General features: G+C 58.0%; 2 protein-coding genes across 5 annotated transcripts in view; one reads left to right on the top strand and one right to left on the bottom strand.

Moving 5' to 3' along the window:
• LOC102107271 (hexokinase-2) overlaps positions 1-11,709 on the bottom strand; it is a 32,449-nt gene extending 20,740 nt beyond the window's left edge. Inside the window, exons 1-2 of one of the 3 annotated variants that reach the window (XM_088068306.1) lie at positions 5,079-5,195; positions 4,703-4,855 (exon numbers count right to left, since the gene is read on the bottom strand). In XM_088068306.1, the coding sequence (XP_087924432.1) occupies positions 4,703-4,855; positions 5,079-5,180 (255 nt within the window). In that variant the 5' untranslated portion in view covers positions 5,181-5,195. Of the gene's footprint in view, positions 1-4,702; positions 5,019-5,078; positions 5,196-11,243 lie in introns of those variants that run through there. The other 2 variants (XM_088068305.1, XM_005532918.3) reach the window with 2 other exon arrangements.
• Positions 11,710-17,271: 5,562 nt separating this feature from the next.
• LOC102112517 (uncharacterized) lies at positions 17,272-20,510 on the top strand. Of its 2 annotated transcripts, none has more exons than XM_088068360.1 (4): positions 17,272-17,935; positions 18,626-18,808; positions 19,752-19,889; positions 20,203-20,510. In XM_088068360.1, the coding sequence occupies exons 1-4, from the start codon at positions 17,300-17,302 to the stop codon at positions 20,353-20,355; spliced, it is 1,110 nt and encodes a 369-aa protein (XP_087924486.1). In that variant the 5' UTR covers positions 17,272-17,299; the 3' UTR covers positions 20,356-20,510. The 2 variants fall into 2 exon arrangements, with proteins under 2 accessions (XP_087924486.1, XP_087924487.1); XM_088068361.1 differs by having other exon boundaries at positions 18,626-18,777; positions 20,203-20,340.
• The last annotated feature ends 28 nt before the right edge of the window (positions 20,511-20,538 follow it).

Below are 20,538 nucleotides of genomic sequence, written 5' to 3'. Positions count from 1 at the left end.
CCCGAGGGATCAGCGCTGAGGAAATATTAATTAACTCATCTTCAAATAACTCAATTCCAATTCAATGCTGTTCTCCATAGAAAAGAGTTTGGGCTGTTCAGCCTCGAGAAGAGAAGCCTAAAGGGCTCCAGGAGAGCTGGAGAGGGAATTTGGACAAGGGCCTGGAGGGACAGGACACAGGGAATGGCTCCCAGTGCCGGAGGGCAGGGCTGGATGGGATATGGGGAAGGAATTGTTCCCTGGCAGGGTGGGCAGGCCCTGGAACAGATTCCCAGAGCAGCTGGGGCTGCCCCTGGATCCCTGGCAGTGCCCAAGGCCAGGCTGGATGGAGTTTGGAGCAGCCTGGGACAGTGGGAGCTGTCAGAAGGCTCTCAGGTCCTTCCCAACCCAAAGCATTCCAGGATTCTGTAAATTCCTTGGCTCTCATGCTGCCCTTGCAGGGATGCTGGGGATCCTCTCCCCATCTCTCGGGGACACGGGGCAGAGCTGCTGAGGGTGACGACGCTTCCGGCACTGCGCCATCGCTTCCTGCCCAGCGGGAAGGGGAAGGGAGCTTTGTTCCTGTGCCAAAAGGTCCCAGATAAACCTTTCCCATTAATGGTCCCGGCTTCCAAGAAGGGGAGGCTGTTTGCCTCTTGTGTTCACTTTGCTCTGAGTCCTTTCCCAGAGCCACGTGGCTGCCGGGAACTGGAGCGGGTGCACATGTTTCCAATCCCTCAGCATCTTCCCGCTGGATTTTTCAGCTGGATGTGACTAATTCCAGCGTGTTTCTGAGCAAAAGCAGAACACTGGGAGCTTTCTGGGATAGATTCTTTACCTTTCTGGCAACAAAGCCAAACGTTTGTGGACTGTAAGATGACGGAGCAGTGTTCACAGCTGAGGAAGGCTGGAACACCCCAAACCCACAGCATGCGCTGTCACCCCTCTCTCCAGGGAAATTTTTGCTGAGAATTGTATTTTCTTTAAATTACTTCCCTCCCTATTCCAGTTTTTAACTTCAAGCATACGGTTTTGTAAGAATCCCTGAAGTTTTGGGGAAAGCTGCCTCTCTCCCTGCTCCTCTGCTGTGTGGTGGGACGTGAGGAACTCGGGGGATTCGGCAGAGGGAGCAGCAGAGGCTGCAGGATGAAGTGGGAAGGTTTTATTCCCTGTCCCAAGGCAGAGCCGGTGCCACGGGGCCCCTGTGCTGCCCATGCCTGTCCCTGTTTCCCACCCCAGGTGACTCAGAGCAGGGAACCGGCTCGTCCCCTTCCCCAGCCTCCCGTGGGTGACACAGGGGTGATGCTGGCTGCGCCTGGCCCTGGTGGCACCCACGTCCTTCAGCTGCTCCACGCCAGCTCCAAGCCCACGTGCCCTCCCCGCCAGGGCCAAGCCTGGGATGACACACGCCTGGAGTCATCCCGAGCCCGGCTGAGTCAGATGTTTCCTGCTCGGCCGGTTCCTCCCCATCCTCAGCCCCGGGACAGCAGCTGGATCCACGCCGGAGGTGGAGCCGGGGACTGACGGTGAGGAAGTGACACCGCCGAGCATCCAGCCACCCATCCTCGGGTGACCCCACTGCCCCAGTAACACCAGCTCAGCCAGGAAAACGCTCTGCCTGGAGCCATCCAACGCTCCTGTCCCTGCTGCTCTGCACCCTTCACCCCACGTTACACCCCGAGGGTCTCTGGGGCACAGACCCCACTCTGGATGCTGGAGGGCAAAGCCTCGCTGGCCCCGAGAATCCCCCCTGGGGTGGTGGGAGCAGCCCCCTGTGGAGGGGAAACTGAGGCTGGGTAGCTCTGATGAGGTGGAGAGGAGCAAGGGCACACGGGATGACTTCCCAGAGGCTGGAAAAGCTGTCCTGACATTGACCTTGGCTCTGACCTCGGCAGCCTCAAGGAAAGCTGTTAAGTTGGTTTTCCAGGAATTTGCCATAGGTGCCCCTCCCATATCCGCAGAGGCAGCCAGGGAGGAATCAGCTGGGCAAAACGAATCCCTTGGCAAAGGAAAAATGTGGGAAAAAAAAAATACAAAACGAGGAAAAGCTGCCCCTGCCTGGGGACAGCCACAAATGCAGGAAAATCAATTCCATCCCCAGTCTTTCCCTTTGGAAGGAGGGATGGGGAAGAGCTCAGCCCCCACCCCCATGGCATGAGCAGGCTCGGGGACCAGGAAGCCCAGGGTGAGGTGGCACATCCCAAGGGAACGCAGGGCAGCAGCGGGGAAACTTTCAAGCTGGGATCTCAAAGGACGCTGCCGAGGTTAATTAAAGTTTGCACAATCCCTTGGGGGTTAGATAAGTCCGGACAACCCACTTTCCAGGCAGGAAAAGGGCTGGAGTTGGGGAGGGAGGTAACATGCCCCCAGATGAGTGGCAGAGCAGGTAAAGCTGCTCCATAGCAAGAATGGGAAGAAAAATTCCATTTTTGAGGCTATTTTCAAGGCCTTGAGGCAGACACAAACCACAGCTATTGGAAAAGGCGGTTTTACCCTAGCTGAGCTCCTTTTCTCCCTCATCCAAAGGGAAAACACATCCCAGGTTATCACCTGCAATTCTTTTTCCCAAATAGTCTCAAAGACAGGGTTTGATAAGAAGACCCAACCAAACAAGTTGCAGCTTTCCAAGAATTTCACCCCCTACACCTCCCTGTGGTGGGGACTCCCCGGCTTTTCCCTTTGCCTGGGGAGATTTACAAAGCAGGAATAATTCTGATGCCCATGGTGGAAGCAGCCAGGTCAGAACAGCTGCCTTCTCCCCCCCTCTCCCTGAGCCAAGCTGAGCTCTGTGCTCTCTCCCAGCTTTGCCTCATGCGAGGATTCACAGGAATTTGTTTAAAAATATCCCAGAGCAATCCAGTTGTGGAGGCGGCCCGGAGAGCAGTGCCATCTCCCACAGCACCCCCAGCTCTGGCCTCCAGCTCCTGGAGAGGTTTTTTTTTTTCCCCTCCCTCACATCTCAACAACCTCTTTTTATTTGGGTTTTGGAGCCGGGAGGGAAACGCAGCCGGTTCCTGAGGCTTTGCACGCCCTTCTCCCGCTGGGTAAGGAAGGCGAATTCCTCCATCCGAGCTCTCCCCGTGCATCACCCGCAGCTCCCGATGCGGGAGGCGTGAGCAGCCGGGGCTCGGGGCAGGGCTGTGCCGCTGGCCCATTTCTGCCAGGGTTACACAACCCCAGCCCGCGGATTCGGCTCTTGCACAACCCCGGGGCCACCAGCGAGCGCAGGCAGAAGCCGAGCCCGCATTTCCTTACGGATCACTTTGCCTTGGGAAGTTTTCCCGCAACTTTGTTTAGGTTGGGGTTTTTTTGGTGGGTTTTTTTTTTTTTTTGGTGTGTTTTGTTTTTTGGAGGGTTTTTTTTTAATGTTCTGCGTCGATTTCCTTCCTATGTAACACCGGTGAAGGGCCAACGTGGCAAGTTTCACTTCCCCGGTGACATCTCCAGGGTTATCCCAGGTCTCTCCAAGCATTTTTCTCATTTTTTATGGCGCTGTTTGCAAATCCCGAGCACCTCACACTCGGATCAGCAAATCCCGAGCACTTCCCAGAGTCAGGAATCGCAGATGAAGCCCTCTGTGCCCTGTTCCCCGATGCCAGCAGAGCACAGCATCAGGAGCCTGAGCCTCCTCTCCCATCCGGCTTTTTTTCTCCAGGAATAATTTATTAAGCGCAGCCTAAGCGCTGTCCTGGCCAGACAAAGGCTCCGGCAGCCGTGGGAGAGCAGAGGGACACTGGAGCTGCCCCAGCTCAGGAGCGGGGTGCCCAACACCCCCTGCATCCCCCCGGGACTGCCTGGCACTCTGGGAACAGGCTCGGGGACTTCAGCACCCCGAAATTCAGCATTCAAAACCCCAAAATGAAGGGAACGGGAGCCAGGAGAGCAGGGCTGGGTGGGGGGCACCGCGTGGGGAAGGAAGGGGACCCGAGGGACGAGTTCCAGCTCCCCGCGGGGCTCGGAGCTCGTCCCGGCCGCTCGTCCCGGGAGGGGCCGGCGGAGGGAGCGGCTCCCGGGGATGCTCGGCGGGATCCGGCGGGAAGCGGCGGCACGTGCTGAGCGGGGGTCCCGGCTCCGGCGGGGAGAGCACGGACATTCCCCGCTTCCTCCTCCTCCTCCTCCTCCTCCTCCTCCTCCTCCTTCTCCTCCCCCCGGCCACGCGGGGTCCCCGGCACGTACCGCACGCGGCCGGGCAGCGCTGGGGCCTCCGCCCGCCGGCCCGGCCCCGCTTCCCCTCCGCTCCCCGGCTCTTCTGCCTCCTGCTCCCCCTTAAAAAGTTTCTTTCTTTTTTTTCCCCCCCTTTTTTCTTTCTTTTTCCCATTTAGGTGTTTTTGTTTTTTTTTTTCACTTTTCCCCCTCCTTTTTGCTCTTTCTATTCCTTTCCTCTCCTTTTCCGTTTTCTGCTTTTTTTCTTTTCTCCTCCTTCTTTTTACATCCTTTCGTTTTTCAACTTTTTTTCCTCATTCCTCTTTCCCTCTTATTTCCCTTTTCCCTTTCCTTTTTCTCTTCTCCCTCTTCACTCTCCCCTTCTCCTTTTCCCTCCTTTTTTCTTTTTGTTTTTACTTTTACCCTTTCTTTCTTCTTCACTTTTTCTCTTCTCCCACTTTCTCCTCCTCTTCTTCCCCACTTTTTTTTTCCACCCTTCCCCTTTTTCTTCCCCTTTTCCTGTTCACTTTTCCCTTTTCAGCCTCCCCCTCCCCACTTTAACCCGCGGGCCCCCCCTCACCTTCTGTGCCTGGTCATGGTTGAGCTCGGTGAAGAAATAAGCGAGGAGATGGGATGCGATCATGGCGGGAGCGCTCGGCCCGGCTCGGCCCGGTTCGGCTGGGCTCGGCTCGGCACGGCTCGGCTCGGCCCGGCTCAACTCGGCTCGGTTCGGCTCGGTTCGGCTCGGCCCGGTTCGGCTCGGCTCGGCTCGGCTCAGCACGGCTCGGTTCGGCTCGGCTCAGCTCGGCTCGGCTCGGCTCGGCTCGGCTCAGCTCGGCTCGGTTCGGCTCGGCTCAGCTCGGCTCGGCTCGGCTCGGCCCGGCTCAACTCGGCTCGGTTCGGCTCGGCTCGGCTCGGCTCGGCCCGGCTCGGCTCGGTTCGGCTCAGCTCAGCACGGCCCGGCTCGGCTCGGCTTGGCTCGGCTCGGCTCGGCTCGGCTCGGTGGGAGCGGAGCGGCCCCGGCAGCGCCGCGCGCTCCCCGCGCCAACCGCGCTCATTGAGGAGCCGCCCCCGGGCGGTGACGCGGCCGCGCCGCCGCTCCCCATTGGCCCAGGAGCGAGGGTGTGTGCCCGGCGCGCGCGGGGGGCGGGGCCGCGCCCAACCCGGGGGGCACCGGGGTCACCGGGGGGGCATTGGGGTGACACTGGGGGGGACGTTGGGGTGACACCGGGGGTGCATTGGGGTGACACTGGGGGGGACGTTGGGGTGACACCGGGGGTGCATTGGGGTGACACTGGGGGGGACGTTGGGGTGACACCGGGGGTACATTGGGGTGACACGGGGGGAACAGCGGGGGTGCACTGGGGGTGCATTAAGGGGACACTTGGGGGGACATTGGGGGAGACACTGGAGGGGTGCATTGGATCGCAATGTATCGGGGTACTGAGGCCTGCACTGGGATGCACTGGAGAGGGCTCGGAGTGCACTGGGAGGTGCATTGAGGGAGTGCGGGTGCACTGGAGGGGTGGATTGGGGGGACACTGGAGGGGTTGGGGGTGCATGGGGGTGTACGGGGGGTTGCGCTGGGCATGCACGGCTGGGGATGCACTGGGGGGATGCACTGGGGTGTACTGGCGCTGCATCGGGGGTGCTTTAGGGAGGTTGGGGTTGCAGCGAGGGGTGAATTGGGGTGCACGGGACATGTCCCGGGGGTCATGCATTGCTTTGTACCGGGGAGGTTCATTAGCGGGGCTGCGGGTGCCCTGGCAGGTTACAGCGGAGCTGCATTGCAGGACACCGGAGGTTGGGGGAGCACTGGGGGGTGCAGTGAGGGTGTCCAGTGGGGCTGTATTTGGGGTGCTCTGGGGCCGCAGCAGGCGCGGCCGTGCCCGCAGCCCGGTGTGTGTGTGTGTGTCCCCAGCCCGGTGTGTCCCCAGCCCGGTGTGTGTGTGTGTGTGTCCCCAGCCCGGTGTGTGTGTGTGTCCCCAGCCCGGTGTGTGTGTGTGTCCCCACCGGTGTGTCCCCAGCCCGGTGTGTGTGTGTGTGTCCCCAGCCCGGTGTGTGTGTCCCCAGCCCGGTGTGTGTGTGTGTGTCCCCAGCCCGGTGTGTGTGTGTGTGTGTCCCCAGCCCGGTGTGTGTGTGTGTGTCCCCAGCCCGGTGTGTGTGTGTGTGTCCCCAGCCCGGTGTGTGTGTCCCCAGCCCGGTGTGTGTCCCCAGCCCGGTGTGTGTGTGTGTCCCCAGCCCGGTGTGTGTGTCCCCAGCCCGGTGTGTGTGTCCCCAGCCCGGTGTGTGTGTCCCCGCACGCAGCCGCCGCTCCGCTCCGGTGTGCCCGGTGCTGTCACATGCGTGTGAACGTGCTCGGCCCTGTGCACCCGTCAGTTCGCATCCATCACCCCGAGGCCCGTGGCGCTCGCCCCGACGCCCGCGTGTTCCGCTCCCCGTGCGCAGCCACGGACGGCGGGGGGTGCCCGCAGCGCCCCGAAAACCTCGGCAAGCGGCGTTCGGGAGCAGCGCTGCGGCTGGCACCCGCCTCCCCCGTGCCGCCTTCCTGCTCTCCTCCATCCCTGCTCCATCGCCTCCATCCCTGCTCCATCCCTGCTCCATCGCCTCCATCCCTGCTCCATCCCTACTCCATCGCCTCCATCCCTGCTCCCATCCCTGCTCCATCCCTGCTCCATCCCTACTCCATCCCTACTCCATCGCCTCCATCCCTGCTCCATCCCTGCTCCATCCCTGCTCCATCCCTGCTCCATCCCTACTCCATCCCTGCTCCATCCCTGCTCCATCCCTGCTCCATCCCTACTCCATCCCTGCTCCATCCCTGCTCCATCCCTGCTCCATCCCTGCTCCATCCCTACTCCATCCCTGCTCCATTCCCTGCTCCATCCCTGCTCCATCCCTGCTCCATCCCTGCTCCATCCCTGCTCCATTCCCTGCTCCATTCCCTGCTCCATCCCTGCTCCATCCCTGCTCCATTCCCTGCTCCATCCCTGCTCCATCCCTGCTCCATCCCTGCTCCATCCCTGCTCCATTCCCTGCTCCATCCCTGCTCCATCCCTGCTCCATCCCTACTCCATCCCTGCTCCATCGCCTCCACCCCTGCTCCACGGGGAGTCCGCGGGCCGCGGCCGGGCGTTGGTGGCCCGGAGCCCTACGAGGGCCGCGGCACGTCCTGGCCCTCCGGAGCGGCTCCCGCTCCCCGCTCCCAGCAGAGCCGGTCCCAGCAGCCCTGGGGCAGAGTTACCCAACCCGTCTGCCCGCTCCCGCCGCTTTCCCAACCAGTCCGGAGCAGCTCCGGCTCTTTTTGCCTTCACCCTCTCAAGAGCCCTTTCTACGAGGCCATTTACATCATTTTGGTGTTTTTGCTCAAGGAATTGTAATTCTGTTTCAAAGGAAAGAGGGAGAGAAGCAGCCGATGCCAGAGGTGAGACAACCCTGCTGCCAGACACCTTTTCCTTGAGGATCCAGTCCTGCTGGACCCACCATGAATCTGTCAGGCGTGCCGGTTAAATCCCCAGATCGTGACCTGATTCATTTTAGGATTTGGACTCAATGATCCTCGTGGATCTCTTCCAAATCAGGATGTTCCATTAATCTCTGTCACTGCCCCTACATTTCAATTCACCCTCTGATCCAGCTTTTTTTTTTTTTTTACCCTAAAAAGACAAATTCTCCGTGGGCAAATTGAAATTAAAGCAGTGTTTGAGCCTAAAAATAGCTGGACACATCTGTCCGCCTTCCCCATCTGCCGCCGGCCTGGCTGGATGAAGGAAGCGACTGTCTGCGCAAAATGAGGGACCTGTCTCATCATTCTGCCCTGTAAAATCAGATTATTCAGGGAAAATATTCCCCAAGATTCCACTGATTTGCCAGATAACCCCCTAGTCAAGAAAAGACAGGAGGAGTTGGACTCTGCCCAACCAGTTCCTATAAATACAGTAATTTTTTTAATTTGAGGTTTTTCAGTTGGTTTTGGAATTCCTTTCATGGAATAAAGCTCCCAATGGAAATCTTTTCAAGGCATCCCAGCTGCTTCCCAGCTCCACACAGGCTTGTAATAATCTATCAGCATTTAATGGCACGTTCCTTAGGAAGAGGAAGGGGCTGATTGTAGGGATTGGAGCTACAGGCAGCTCTAATTTCTCTAAGGTGATTCCTTAAGGACGAGTGGTGCTGTAATAACAGCGTCGGAGCGGGAGGAAGAGCCGTGCCCCGTGGCCAGAGCAGGGACGGAGCACCCAGACCCCAAAAGCCCCCCGTGGAGCGCTGCTGAGGACCCCCAGGAGACCCCTGGGAACCCAGTGAGGGTCATAACCCACTTTTATACTGGGGAAACTGAGGCACAGGTGGGTACAGAGGAATTGGGGACCAGACCATCCAAGCACGGAGAAGCTGGGATGACCCTGGAGCTGGAGCTGCTCCAGGAGAGGCGCAAACTCATCTGGGATCACCTGCCCCGTGATTCATCGCTCCAGCGCTGCTCCACATAGTTTCCAAGGAGGTTTCATTGGACACGAGCACACACATCCCCATGAACCCATCGGCATCAGCGTGACACCGGTGACCAGTTATTGACTCTGCCCTGTCACCCAAAGCACCGGAAAACCTGGAGCTTGGCTGGACCCAGCCCTTGCACAGGGCCGGGAATAGAAAACCGGTCGGAGAACTTTTCTTTCTCCAGCAGCCGCAGAGCGAGCGCGTGACCTTGGGCTGAGCTGGGCTGAGCCTTTCCTCGGCTCTGCCGAGAGGGAGGGGGCTCGCCCATCCCAAACTGCTCCGTGAAGGGACAGGGAGGAGAGGGTTGTGCCCTTCCAGCCTTGGGGGTGGTGGGAATCCATCCTTCACCCATCCTACTTCTGCTCCTCTGCAGATCTCACAGTGCTGGAGCGATTTCCAGCCCATCCTAAAGCCCAGCTGCACCCCCAGGTCACGGACCCCTCTCCCCAGAACAGCCAGAGGGATTCCCCGGGGGTCGGCCTGGGTGTCCCTGGGCTGGGCTGCCCCACAGCCCGGCTTCCCACCCCTCTGGCCAGGCTAATCCCCACGGAACGGACGGAAAAAGGGAGATTAAATTAGATTAGCTGGAGCCGCCTAATTTTAGCGTCCTCACGTGTCGCTGACACACTGCTCCAGCTCTTCTCTCTCTCCCCCAGCCCTGCGTGAGCCTCAAAGCCACCGAGGCCACCAGTCAGCACAGGAGGGATCCAAAGGGGGGTGGCTGGGTAGTGGCACCCAGAGGTGGGTGGGCACGGGGATCACTAGACCTGTGCCGGGAGGCGGCTGGGGCTGATGGCCACCTTCCACTGGGACATGGCCATCCTTGGATGGTGGTGGCCATCCTGCAGTGGTGCTGGCCTCCTCCACCGTGATGGTCACTCCCTATCGGTGCCACCCATCCACCTCCAGTGATGGCCACCATTCCTCGCTCGTGGCCACTGTCCCCTTGTGGTGGCCACTCTCCACTGGTGGTGGTGACCCTCAACCCTGGGATCATCTCCGTCCCAAGCAGCCCCCTCTGCCCAGGGGCATTTTGTACTGGGATGTTCCACACCGACACATCCCATTTTCTCCCTGCACTCCCAGCCCTGCATGTCCTGCTGCTGTGTCCTGAATCACCACACCGTGAAGATGACATTGGCCTGACCAGACCTCCCTCGGGGCAGATCCAGCTCATCCAGCTGTACAGGAGCCCACCAGCTCCATCAAACATCTCCTGATCCATTGGACGCGTCACAGGATCGGCCCCGTGACACCACAGGGAGAGGAGATGTCTGACCCCTTCCATTCCCAGCAGCCACACTGTCCCCACCACCCCAGGAAGGTCCCCAACATCCCAGGAAGGTCTCAAACATCCCAGGAAGGTCTCGAACATCCCAGGAAGGTCTCGAACATCCCAGGAAGGTCCCAAAGGTCCCAATCCAGTACCCAAAGCCTGGATGCCGGAGCTGGCAGGAAGGAAGGTGTCCCCAAAAGCCAGCATGGCCAAACGCAGGGAGAGCTGAGGATCATCCTCCATCCCAGAAGGGCTGTGCCAGGTGCCACAAAACCTGGCACAGCTCCAAGGTCAAAAGTCCCGGTCAGGACACAGGACCCTGAGTCACTCTGCCCTGGCACCTCCCGCGTGCGGCACTTTCCCAACCCCAGCGGAAAGGGGAGGTTTCTCCTGCACCCCTGGGGCGCTTTCCGTGGGCACCGCCACGTCCCATGGCGTGGGACATGCCACGTCCCTGATGCCACCAAACCGGAGCAGGGACAGGAGCCGGACTGGGCAGGGAGTGCTCGGCGCCAGAGGCTTTTCCCTCTGCTCATCCTCTCTCCCAGCACTGCGGCTGTGGGTGAGCTGGATCTCGGGGATCTGGTGAGAGGGGGACCCTGATGGTCCCGTGCCACAGCCACACCCAGCTTGCACCGACCTGAAATCCTTCCCAGCCGATGGCAGGAAATCACACAAAACTCAGATCCGAGGAAGGCACAGGTGCCCAGCTGTGACAGAGTCCCACCCTTCAGTCCTCCTGGCAGGGACCAGCATCCACACCAGCGCGGCAAAGCCACGTGCGGATGGATGTGCCTGCCAGCCCATCCTCAGGGTCTGGGTGAGGCACAGGGGGCGAGGGGCTGGGACCCCACCTCCAGCCCCTCCAAAATCCCAGCTGAAATCCACAGCACTGCTGGTGGGCAGAGGATTGAAACCCCCCAGGTTCCCCAAGTCCAGAACGATCCCTAAATCCAGCCCAGAGCTCTCTCTGGGATACAGGAGCAGAGCTGGGATCTCCTGGGATCCTCACACATCACAGGCAGCATCTCCTCACTCCCTGACAAAATGATCATGGCTCAAAGACCCCAGTTTTTGTATTTTCATCAATTCACTCTGACAGGCAGAAAAATCACCGCAAAAATTACATCCCACCTTGCTCCAGCATCACCCTACCTGGTCGAGGCTGGAGATTTGAGAAACAGCTCCCCTCCACCCTGCACCCATCCCGTGATCCCTTGACCCCCACAGCTGCTCCCCTTTCACCCCTTTGTGCTGCATCCATCACAGATCCTCAGCCAGGTACAAGGAACACAAACTCCCTAATCCTAGGAGCCCTATCCCAAATCCAGGGTGAAAATCCCCTTACCTGGGTGAAGCTTTCATTGTCCATCCCGTTCTCCGTGTGCGTGGACGTCATCCCTGGAGCATCCACGATGCTTTGCTGAGACAGAGACCGAGACCTCGCCGTGCCAAGCTGGGTCTGGGAGGGCTTTATCATCTCTGATCCCTGTGGAGGAAGGCCCTTCGTGCCAGCGCCGAGGTCATTGGCTGGGCACGGCGCGGATGAAGATGGGATTTGAGCAGCAGTGGTGTAATCCCGGAGCCTTGGGACGAGAGTGACGGGGCTGTCTGGGATGAGATGCTCTGTGCAGGGTCTGGGCTCCTCCTGCCCCACACTGACAGCCCCACGGAGCCCCCCTGCGCTCCGGGCCCCTTGGCACGGCCAGAAGCAGCAGCCAGATCATGGATCAGCCCCACATCCCCCCGTCCCTGGGGGGGTCACCTCGCCTGCCCCCAGCCCAAATTTCAGTGCAGAGTTTTACTGAGGAATCCTCTCTCCTTTCTCCCAGAGAGAGAGAAAACGAAATGGCACAAGCCCTGCTGAGGGGGGACGGATGCGTTCAGAGGGGCTGGGAGCCCCGGGGCGGAACGAGGCCCCGAGCCTGCTGCAGACACATCATGCGTGTGCAAATGTGTGCTGCGTGTGAGGGCACACGTGGGACCGGGACACGTGGCCTCCCCCGAGGATCTGACCTGGCAAAGGGCTTAATTGGGATCTGCAGCATCTGCCATGGCAGCAGCGGCGGCTCCTGTGCTTAGGAGGAGCTTTGAGAGTCCTGGAGAATTCCAAAAACCCGGATGGGGGATAAAAGAGGGGGAAAAGAGCTGCCTGGCTCCTCCCCCAGCCCGTGGCTCCGTGGGTCCATCCCTACGTGACAGTGGGCACGCAGGGCCCGGTCCCTGCTGCTGGAGAGGAGCTGGCAGGCAAAGAGGGTTAAGGTTGATTCATTTATTAATTCTAACAGAGATTATCCAGCTCGGAGGGCCCAGCAGCACCAGCAGCCAGTCCTGGAGGGTCATCTGAGATGGGAAAGGCAGGAATTGCTGTCAGGGAGGAGGAGGATGGAGCTGCAGCCCCAGGTTTTCCCATCACAGAGAGGGATGGGCTTGAGAGAAGGGGTAAAGCTCAGATTTGGGAGCAGCAGGCTCCAGGCTGGATTTGGGCATCACCTGGATGGGCTAAAGGTTAATACCAGACCTAAATCTTTGTCCAGGTGCTCAGCTCGGTCCCAGCCCTTGGTCGGGTTCTGTGTGGGCTGGTGGGGCAAGGCAGAGCTGAGCTCCAGCCCCGGTCCCACCCCTGTCCCCATCCTGATCCCTGTCCCTGTCTCATCCCTGCCCCAACCGCTGTCCCAGTCCCAATCCCAATCCCATCCTCATCCCTGTCCCCATCCCCATCTCAAACCTGCTCCCATCCCTGCCACCATCTCTGTCTTGGTTCCTGTTCCCAATCCAACCCCATCCTGATTCCTGTTCCCATCCCATCCCCATCCCTGACACCACCCCTGTCCCCATACTGCTTCTGTGCCTTCTCCAACCCTCATCCCTGTCCTCATTCCTATCCCCATCCCCATTCTCATCTCCATCCCTGTCACCATCTCTGTCCTGATCCCTGTCCCTGTTTCACCCCTGTCCCATCCCCATCCCTTACACCGTCCTGGTTCCTGTCCCATCTCATCCCCAGTCCCTTTCCTGTCCCATCCCATTCCCAGGGCGACAGCCCAGGACTCATCCAGACCCCGGGAAAGCCAGACCCCCACCCGGAGCTGTCCCCACATCCACCTGCCTCATGACGAGGGTTTGGCAGCGCCTCCATCCAATGGAAACTTCTTTTATCTCCAAAAATTCCTCTGCTCTCGGACGGGGAGAACTCCGGCTGCTCCAGGCTGGGATCGTTCCCCTGCCGCCCACAGCTCGCACAAAGGCTCCTTCAGCCGGACAGAGCCACCTTTGTTCGCCCCGCTCCGAGCGCGGCCGCGGGGCAGGACCGGCACCAGCCCTCGGCTCCGGATCCGCTTCCCGGGAATCTCCGGGAATGAGAAAATCAGTGATCCGCGAGCGCTGGGTGGTGGGAGATGAGCGCCGGGGGCATCGCTGCTCGTCTCGGATTCACTCCCTCCCACCAATCCCAGTAGGATTTTGGTCATGATTTGGATTTAACCAAACCGGGATTGTTTAATATCCCCCCCTGGAATGATGGTTGGGGTTGAGGGGATCCAAGCGATGCCGACCCCCACAGCCCGGCTGTCCCTGCCCGAATCCTCGCCGTGCCGATAAATCCCTTTATTGTGTCTCCCTCCCCGTGGATAATCCAGGCATGGCGGGGGTGAGACCTGTCCCTTCCCAGCCCGGGACCCCCGCGAACCTCGGCGGGTGGCCGGGACAATTCCCACCCCTGCTCTCCATCACAAAAGGGGGACACAAAATCCCTTGATAAGGAGAGGTGGAGGAGCAAGAGCCGGGGATGCAGCGGGATGGCGATGCCCGCCGGGATGTCCCCGGGATGTCCCCGGGATGTCCCCGGGATGTCCCAGGGAGGTCCCAGGGATGTCCCCGGGATGTCCCCGGGATGTCCCCGGGATGTCCCAGGGATGTCCCAGGGATGTCCCCGGGATGTTCCCGGGATGTCCCCAGGATGTCCCCGGGATGTCCCAGGGATGTCCCCCGGGATGTCCCAGGGATGTCCCCGGGATGTCCCCGGGATGTCCCTCGGACCCCCAGACGTTGCACCCGGAACCCACCCAGCCGCAAATCCTCCAGCATCAACCCCAGAGCTGGATTTAGGTGCAAACGCAGCCTCTGGAATTCCCTCCCAAATATCCCTTCAGACTTCTGGGTGAGCTGGGGAAACTGAGGCAGGAGAGATCTCTCTGTCTCGCATCAGAGCACCGGGATATGGGCAAAGATGAGGCACTTGGGAGCTTTGGTCCTGATGTCACCAGCAGCACCGACAGCAGGAGAGAGGATTTCATGATTTTAATGACAGGACAGAAGTTTTCCAGGAGTCTCCCTGTCCACATTTCCCTGCCCACCCACATTTCCCTGCCCTGGCAGCAGCGAGCCCATCCCTGGGTACCCAGAACCCGCTGGAAAAAGGATGAGGATCCTGGTGCCAACCCAGGCTCGACCCTTGGAGAGCTCAGGGAGCAGGTTATGAATTATGCCAGAGATTTTAGGATTCATGCCAGCGGAGGAGGTGTCTTGGGATGTGTTTGGCAGCAGGGGGAGGAGGAGGATGGAGAGGTGGAAGTGGCCACATCTCCATAAAGGCCCTCTGGAATATTTTATTGCTGCTCTCCCCACCTGTGGCCGAGATCTGGGCACCACGAGGCTGGCACGAGGCTGGCAGCTCTGGCAGGGACCAGACGCTCCCAAAAGGTTTGGGACAGTGCCAGGAAAGATTGGGTTTAATCCCATGCCAACAGCTGCCCTGGCCCCAGATTAGCCCTGGCACCGTTCCCCTTCCCTGACCTTCCCAGGCCACCCCTCCACGGTAACTGGAAACCCCCGGCTCGTGTTTCCAGTCTGGATATCCAATGTCAGATCCTCGATGGATCATCGGCGTTGGGATGGGGACTCCTGGATTTAGGGAGCATCCTGGGGTGGAGGGTTGGGAGCTGCTTCCAGCTCTGTCCGTGCTCAGAGAGGAAAAACGAACGGGAAAAGTGAGCCTGGAGGGCTGGAGAACAGCATTCCAAACGGGCATTCCCAAAACAGCACAGGATGATGTTTCACTGGAGTTCAGCCTTTTCCAAGCTCCCATCCCTAACTGGGACCCCTCAGCACCCTGCCCCCTCAGGACTGTCACCCTAAAAAACACAACCCCTGAAAAATGAGCTCCCTAATAACAGTGACCTCAAAAAACAGTGACCCTAAAAAATGTGGGCCCTAATAACTATGACCCCTTAAAACCATGATCCCTAATAACCCCAAATGCTAATTATTGTAACCCCTAAATCTGTGACCCCTAATAACCCCAAACCCTATTAACCGTGACCCCTAATAACCCCAAATCCTAATAACCATGAGTGTAAAATGAGCTCACTGTGACCCCTGAACACCCTGACCCCCAATGACCATGACACCTCAATAATTGTGCCTCCCAATCCTCCCCAATCCCCAATTCTTTTCCCACTGGCTCCACTCATTTCCCCTCAGGGCACAACCCTTGCAAACCCCATTTCCCCTCGATATTTAATCCCTCTCTGTTGAACTTGGAGCATTCCCCAGCTTTTCCCAGCACAGAGAAGGAACAAAACCAGTTTGACCCCCCCAGATACTCGCAGGGGTGAGCTCAGGTGAGCTGCTGGGCACGGACCCATTTTTGGGGTGACTTTACATCTCCCTGCCCTCAGATTAATTTGTCTGATACTGGAATTCTGCCCAGATCGGGGCAGGAATAATGGGATTATCCAGAGCCTGCTGTGGGATAGGGAAGCTCATTACAGAGCATTAAAGAGAAGAAAATTGGGTTTTTCTAAGTTCTTAGGAAAACCTCAATTAATTTCCAGGTGCCTCTCATTTTAGGGTCATTTTGGGGTTTCTTTAGAGATTGCTCCGCACTCTCTCTCTCCTTATGGACACAGAAGGAACTTCCAGGACCCCGGAGCAGCTGGGGAATGTATTCAGCTCCTGCAGGTGCTTCCAGCTTTGGGGAAACTGAGGCAGCGCAGCCTCAACCCCGCACAGGGGACATGTCCATACCCCACACACACCTCAGAGCACCCTGGGAGCCCCCAGATTTCCCAGGAAAACCGGGATGAACTCCCCTGAAGGACTTTTCCCCGTGAAAACTCCAGAGGGGAGGGGAAATCCATCCCGGTGGTGGGGGACTGGGATCCCCCCATGGTGGATAACCCCAAGTGATCTGAACTTTTATTGGAGGAAAAAGGGAGATTTCACCATTTATTTTCCAGCCTCCCCGAGTTTTGCAGCATGTCAGGGACCAACACTGCCATCTACCGAGCCTCGTCTCATTAAATCTTTTATTTCTGTTTTCCCCACGTTTTTAAGAATAAACGAGGCCTTTCAAGCCAGCTCTTTTCTCTCTGGAGAGGATCCAGGTGCCCACCGGTGCCAGACCCCCAAATTCCCCCTCAGCGTGGTTTTGGGGGGCCTTTTTTGGGCTCAGGGCTGTTATTATATTATTAATATAATTATTAATATAATTATAATTATTATTAACAGATTATATTGTTGGCTTTCCGCAAATATTAAAATGAATGTGTTATGTGTATAAGAATGGGAAATTTTGTTGTATTAATATAGTTTTCTTTATTTCTGTTATTGATGAAACTTAGAAATAGTAGTATAATACATATATGTTAGGCTATGGAATAGTATTAAAATAAAAACTGGTTTTGTTTGTATAACCCAAAGACTGAGGGAAAAAAAAATATACAGAACTCCTGCATTTTAAACTGTTTTATCCAGATGAAGACAGCAGTGAGCAGAGCTCTGGGGGAGGAATTTATTGCATTTCTGGTATCAGGGAATGTAAATCTCGATGGTGCCAAGAGGATTGAACTATTGGGAAGAGGGCAAGAGAAAACTAAACAGAAGAACCCCAAAAATCCTAAGAAAAATGTCTGAATATGTATGAGAATTTATGGATATGAATGAGAATTTATGGATATTTGTGAGAATTTATGGATATTTGTGAGAATTTATGGATATGAATGAGAATTTATGGATATGTAGTAGGGTTCTGTTTTTAAGGGACAATCCTTTGTCAGTAAAGGTGAATGCACAGACACCCGGCCACATCTGTATACTTTATTTTTTTCTCCTAATTGTCTTTTTTATTAAACTTTTAAACTCTATAAAAATTACGTGCACCTCGTTTTTCACGGGGCTTTGTGGATACCAGGCTGGGACAGCTGAGGCACAGCAGGGGATCAGGATTTTGTGGGCTCCAGGCTGGGATCGTGGGTGAGGAAACTGAGGCACAGCCCGAGCTCGTCAGGCCCAGGGGAATCCACCTGTGCCTCGTTTGGCCCCGGGTATTTAGGGTCCTTTTTCAGCAATCTCCCCTCTTTTGGAGAGTCAGCTCAGAGGGTGCAGCTTCTGTCCTTTGGTGGGATGGGGGAGCCCAGCAGAGCTGGGGGGTGGCTGGAGGTCCTGGAGCCCTCGGGGGTCCTGGAGCCCTCAGGGGTCTCAGAACCTTTGGGGGTCTCAGAACCTTTGGGGGTCTCGGAGCCCTCAGGGATCCCACAGCCCTTGGAGGTCCTGGAGCCCTCAGATATTCTGGAGCCCTCAGGGGTCTCGGAGCCCTCGGAGATCCTGGAGCCCTCAGGGATCCCACAGCCCTCGGAGGTCCTGGAGCCCTCAGATATTCTGGAGCCGCCAGGAGTCTCAGAACCTTTGGGGGTCTCAGAGCCCTCAGAGATCCTGAAGCCCTCAGGGGTCCCACAGCCTTTGGAGGTCCCGGAGCCCTCACAGGTCCCAGAGCCCCCGGGGGTCCTGCAGCCCTCGGAGGTCCCAGAGCCCCCGGGGGTCCTGCAGCCCTCGGAGGTCCCAGAGCCCCCGGGGGCCCTGCAGCCCACGCCGCCCCCCGAGGTGCTGGAGGGGCTCCTGAGGCAGCGCTTCGGGCCCCTGCCCCGGCCGGCCGCCATCGCCCGCCTGCGGCGCGGCCCCAGCGGGGCCTACGAGCCCACCGGGGACCCCAGCGAGGCTCTGGAGCGGCGGCAGGCGGCCAACGCCAAGGAGAGGGAGAGGGTGAGCCCCCCCAAACCTGCTGAGCCCCCCCAAAACCTGCTGAGCCCCCCCAAATCACAGCCCGGGGTCGGGTCACACCGTGGTGACACCGGGGCTGCTCTGCCTGGGGACACGGGCAGTGCCGCCACAAGGCTGGTCCGGGGGGCTCTGCCTTTGACGGGGTGGGTTTGATCCTGGGCTGGGGCAGTTGAGTTTTAGGGGGGCCTGGTGGTCCAGTTTAATCCTGGAAGGGGCCACTTTAAATCTGCTAAACCCAGTCAGATCTAGGAGGTGCCAGTTTCACTCCAGATGGGGCACGGTTAAACTCTGAGGTCCCGGTTCAGTTCTGAGTCGCGTTTAACCCTGGTGAGCCCGGTTTAATCCAGGAGACCCCAGTTTAATTCTGTGAGGGACCTAAATTAATTCTTGGGGGGCAGTTGAATGCTGGCGGGGTCGGTTTTGATTATGGGGGGGTCTGGTTTAATCCTGGGGGTGGTCCCAGTTTGATCTCAACAGATCCCAGTTTGATCCTGGGGGGTTCCTGCTCTAACTCAGGCTCTTGGTCCGACCCGGGGAGTCTCTGATCGGGGTCCCCTCGGGGTCTCTGATCGGGGTCCCCTCGGGGTCTCTGATCGGGGTCCCCTCGGGGTCTCTGATCGGGGTCCCCTCGGGGTCTCTGATCGGGGTCCCCTCGGGGTCTCTGTCCCACAGATCCGGAACCTCAACAGCGGCTTCTCTCGGCTGCGGAGCCTGGTGCCGCTGGTGCCGCGGGACCGCCGGCCCAGCAAGGCCGACACGCTGCGGGCAGCGGCCCAGTACATCCGCCTGCTGCGGGGCGTGCTGCGGGACACGGGGGGACCCAGGTGGGTACCCCCAAACCCGGGACACTGCCAGGTGGGTACCCCCAAACCCGGGACACTGCCAGGTGGGTACCCCCAAACCCGGGACACTGCCAGGTGGGTACCCCCAAATCCAGGACACGGGGGCTTCCAGGTGGGTACCCCCAAATCCGGGATGCTGCCAGGTGAGGACCCCCAAACTCACCCCCCACCGAAACACCCACACCGGCTGGGGGCAAAAATGGGGGATTTGGGGGGGCTGATGGAGATTTTGTTGATATTTTTCATTTTGGAATCAATAGTTCAATGTATTTTCAGTCATGAAATTATTGTGGGGCACCCCAAAATTGATCCCTGGGCTCCAAAACCCCTTATAATTGGATTTTGGCAGGGCTGGTGGGGGGGAGTGCCTGGTTGGGGATGGGTACGTGGAGGGAGGGACAGATTTATTCCAATTCCTTCTGGTTTTTTAATTTGGAATTCAAGTTAACAATAAATATAACAACTGGGGGGGGACACATCCCAAAACTGACCTTCAGCATACAGGGACCCCAAAAACTGACCCTTCATTTCCAAACTCCCCTATAACTCTGGGGTTTGGGGAGGCTCGTGGGATTTTTCTTGATATTTTTCAGCTTGGAATTAATTTAATAATCAAAATTAAATTGAATTATTATTTGAGGAGGGACTTTAAAATTGACCCCCACCTATGAGGACCCCCTATAAAGTGGGCTTTGGGGGATTTTTAGTCTTATTTTTCAGGTTGGAATTAATTTAAAAACAAACAAAAATATTATTGAGGATAAGCCCCAAAACTGACCCAACAACCCCCCTATAATTTGGGGGCCTGATGGGGATTTTCCTGCTTGAGGTTTTTGAGGTTGGAATTAATTTAATTATTCAATTGATTAATTATGGGGGGTACTATTGGGGGGGGGTGTTATTACCGGGGGGCCTCCCCCCAATTCTAATACATTTTTTAATTCCCCTTTTGCCAGGAACACGGCACTGAGCAGGAGTTGGGGGACGCTGGAGGGGTGTCCCTGGGGGGGCCACCTGAGAGCTGGCCTGGCAGTGCCCCCCCGTGCCCGGGGGGACCCCCCAACCCCGGGGCACTGCTGAAGAGTGAGGGGATGGTGAGTGGGGGGCACCTGGAGAGGGTCAGAGCACCTTGGGGGGCACCCTGGGAATTTGGGGAACACCTGGATGGGGGTGGATCAGCTCGGGGGAGGCACCTGGGGGGGGGACAGAGCACCTTGAGGGGACCCCCCGGTGGTTTGGGGGCTCCTGGGGGGGGACAGAGCAGCCCTGGGGGGGGTCACCCAGGGGGTCCGGGTTTGGGGGTGCACCTGGGTAGTACAACATAAACAAGGGGGGCTCAAAATCACCTTTTCCCCCAAAATATTCCCAAGGTGAGAAAAACCTTTATTTTTCTCCTTTTTTTTTAAGGTTTTTCCTGACATCCCTAAAAATCCGGGGGGCCCCGCCGGGGTCTCCCCCGAAAGCCAAGTTCAAGGCTCCAGTTCCCATTTTTGGGGTCACGCTCCTGCCCTGGAGCACTGCACCCCAAAACCGGGGGAGCAGGGGGTCTGTCACCCCTGAAACGCAGAGGTCGGAGGGGGGGCAGAGCTGTAATTAATTGCTTTATTAATTGTAATTAGTAATTAGCTTCTCCTCCCCCCCAGGTACGTGCTTATTAAGGATTGTTAATATAAACCCAATTAATTGCACAATAAAAAGGGACTGTGGGAGCGTCAGCGCTGGGTTTGGGGGTCCCCCCTTGTT

This window comes from Pseudopodoces humilis, chromosome 30 (assembly GCF_049639895.1).
Source record: "Pseudopodoces humilis isolate 2021_Gansu_Grassland_sample_001 chromosome 30, ASM4963989v1, whole genome shotgun sequence".
Taxonomy (NCBI): Eukaryota; Metazoa; Chordata; class Aves; order Passeriformes; family Paridae; genus Pseudopodoces; species Pseudopodoces humilis.
This window is presented reverse-complemented; position numbering and strand designations above follow the sequence as displayed.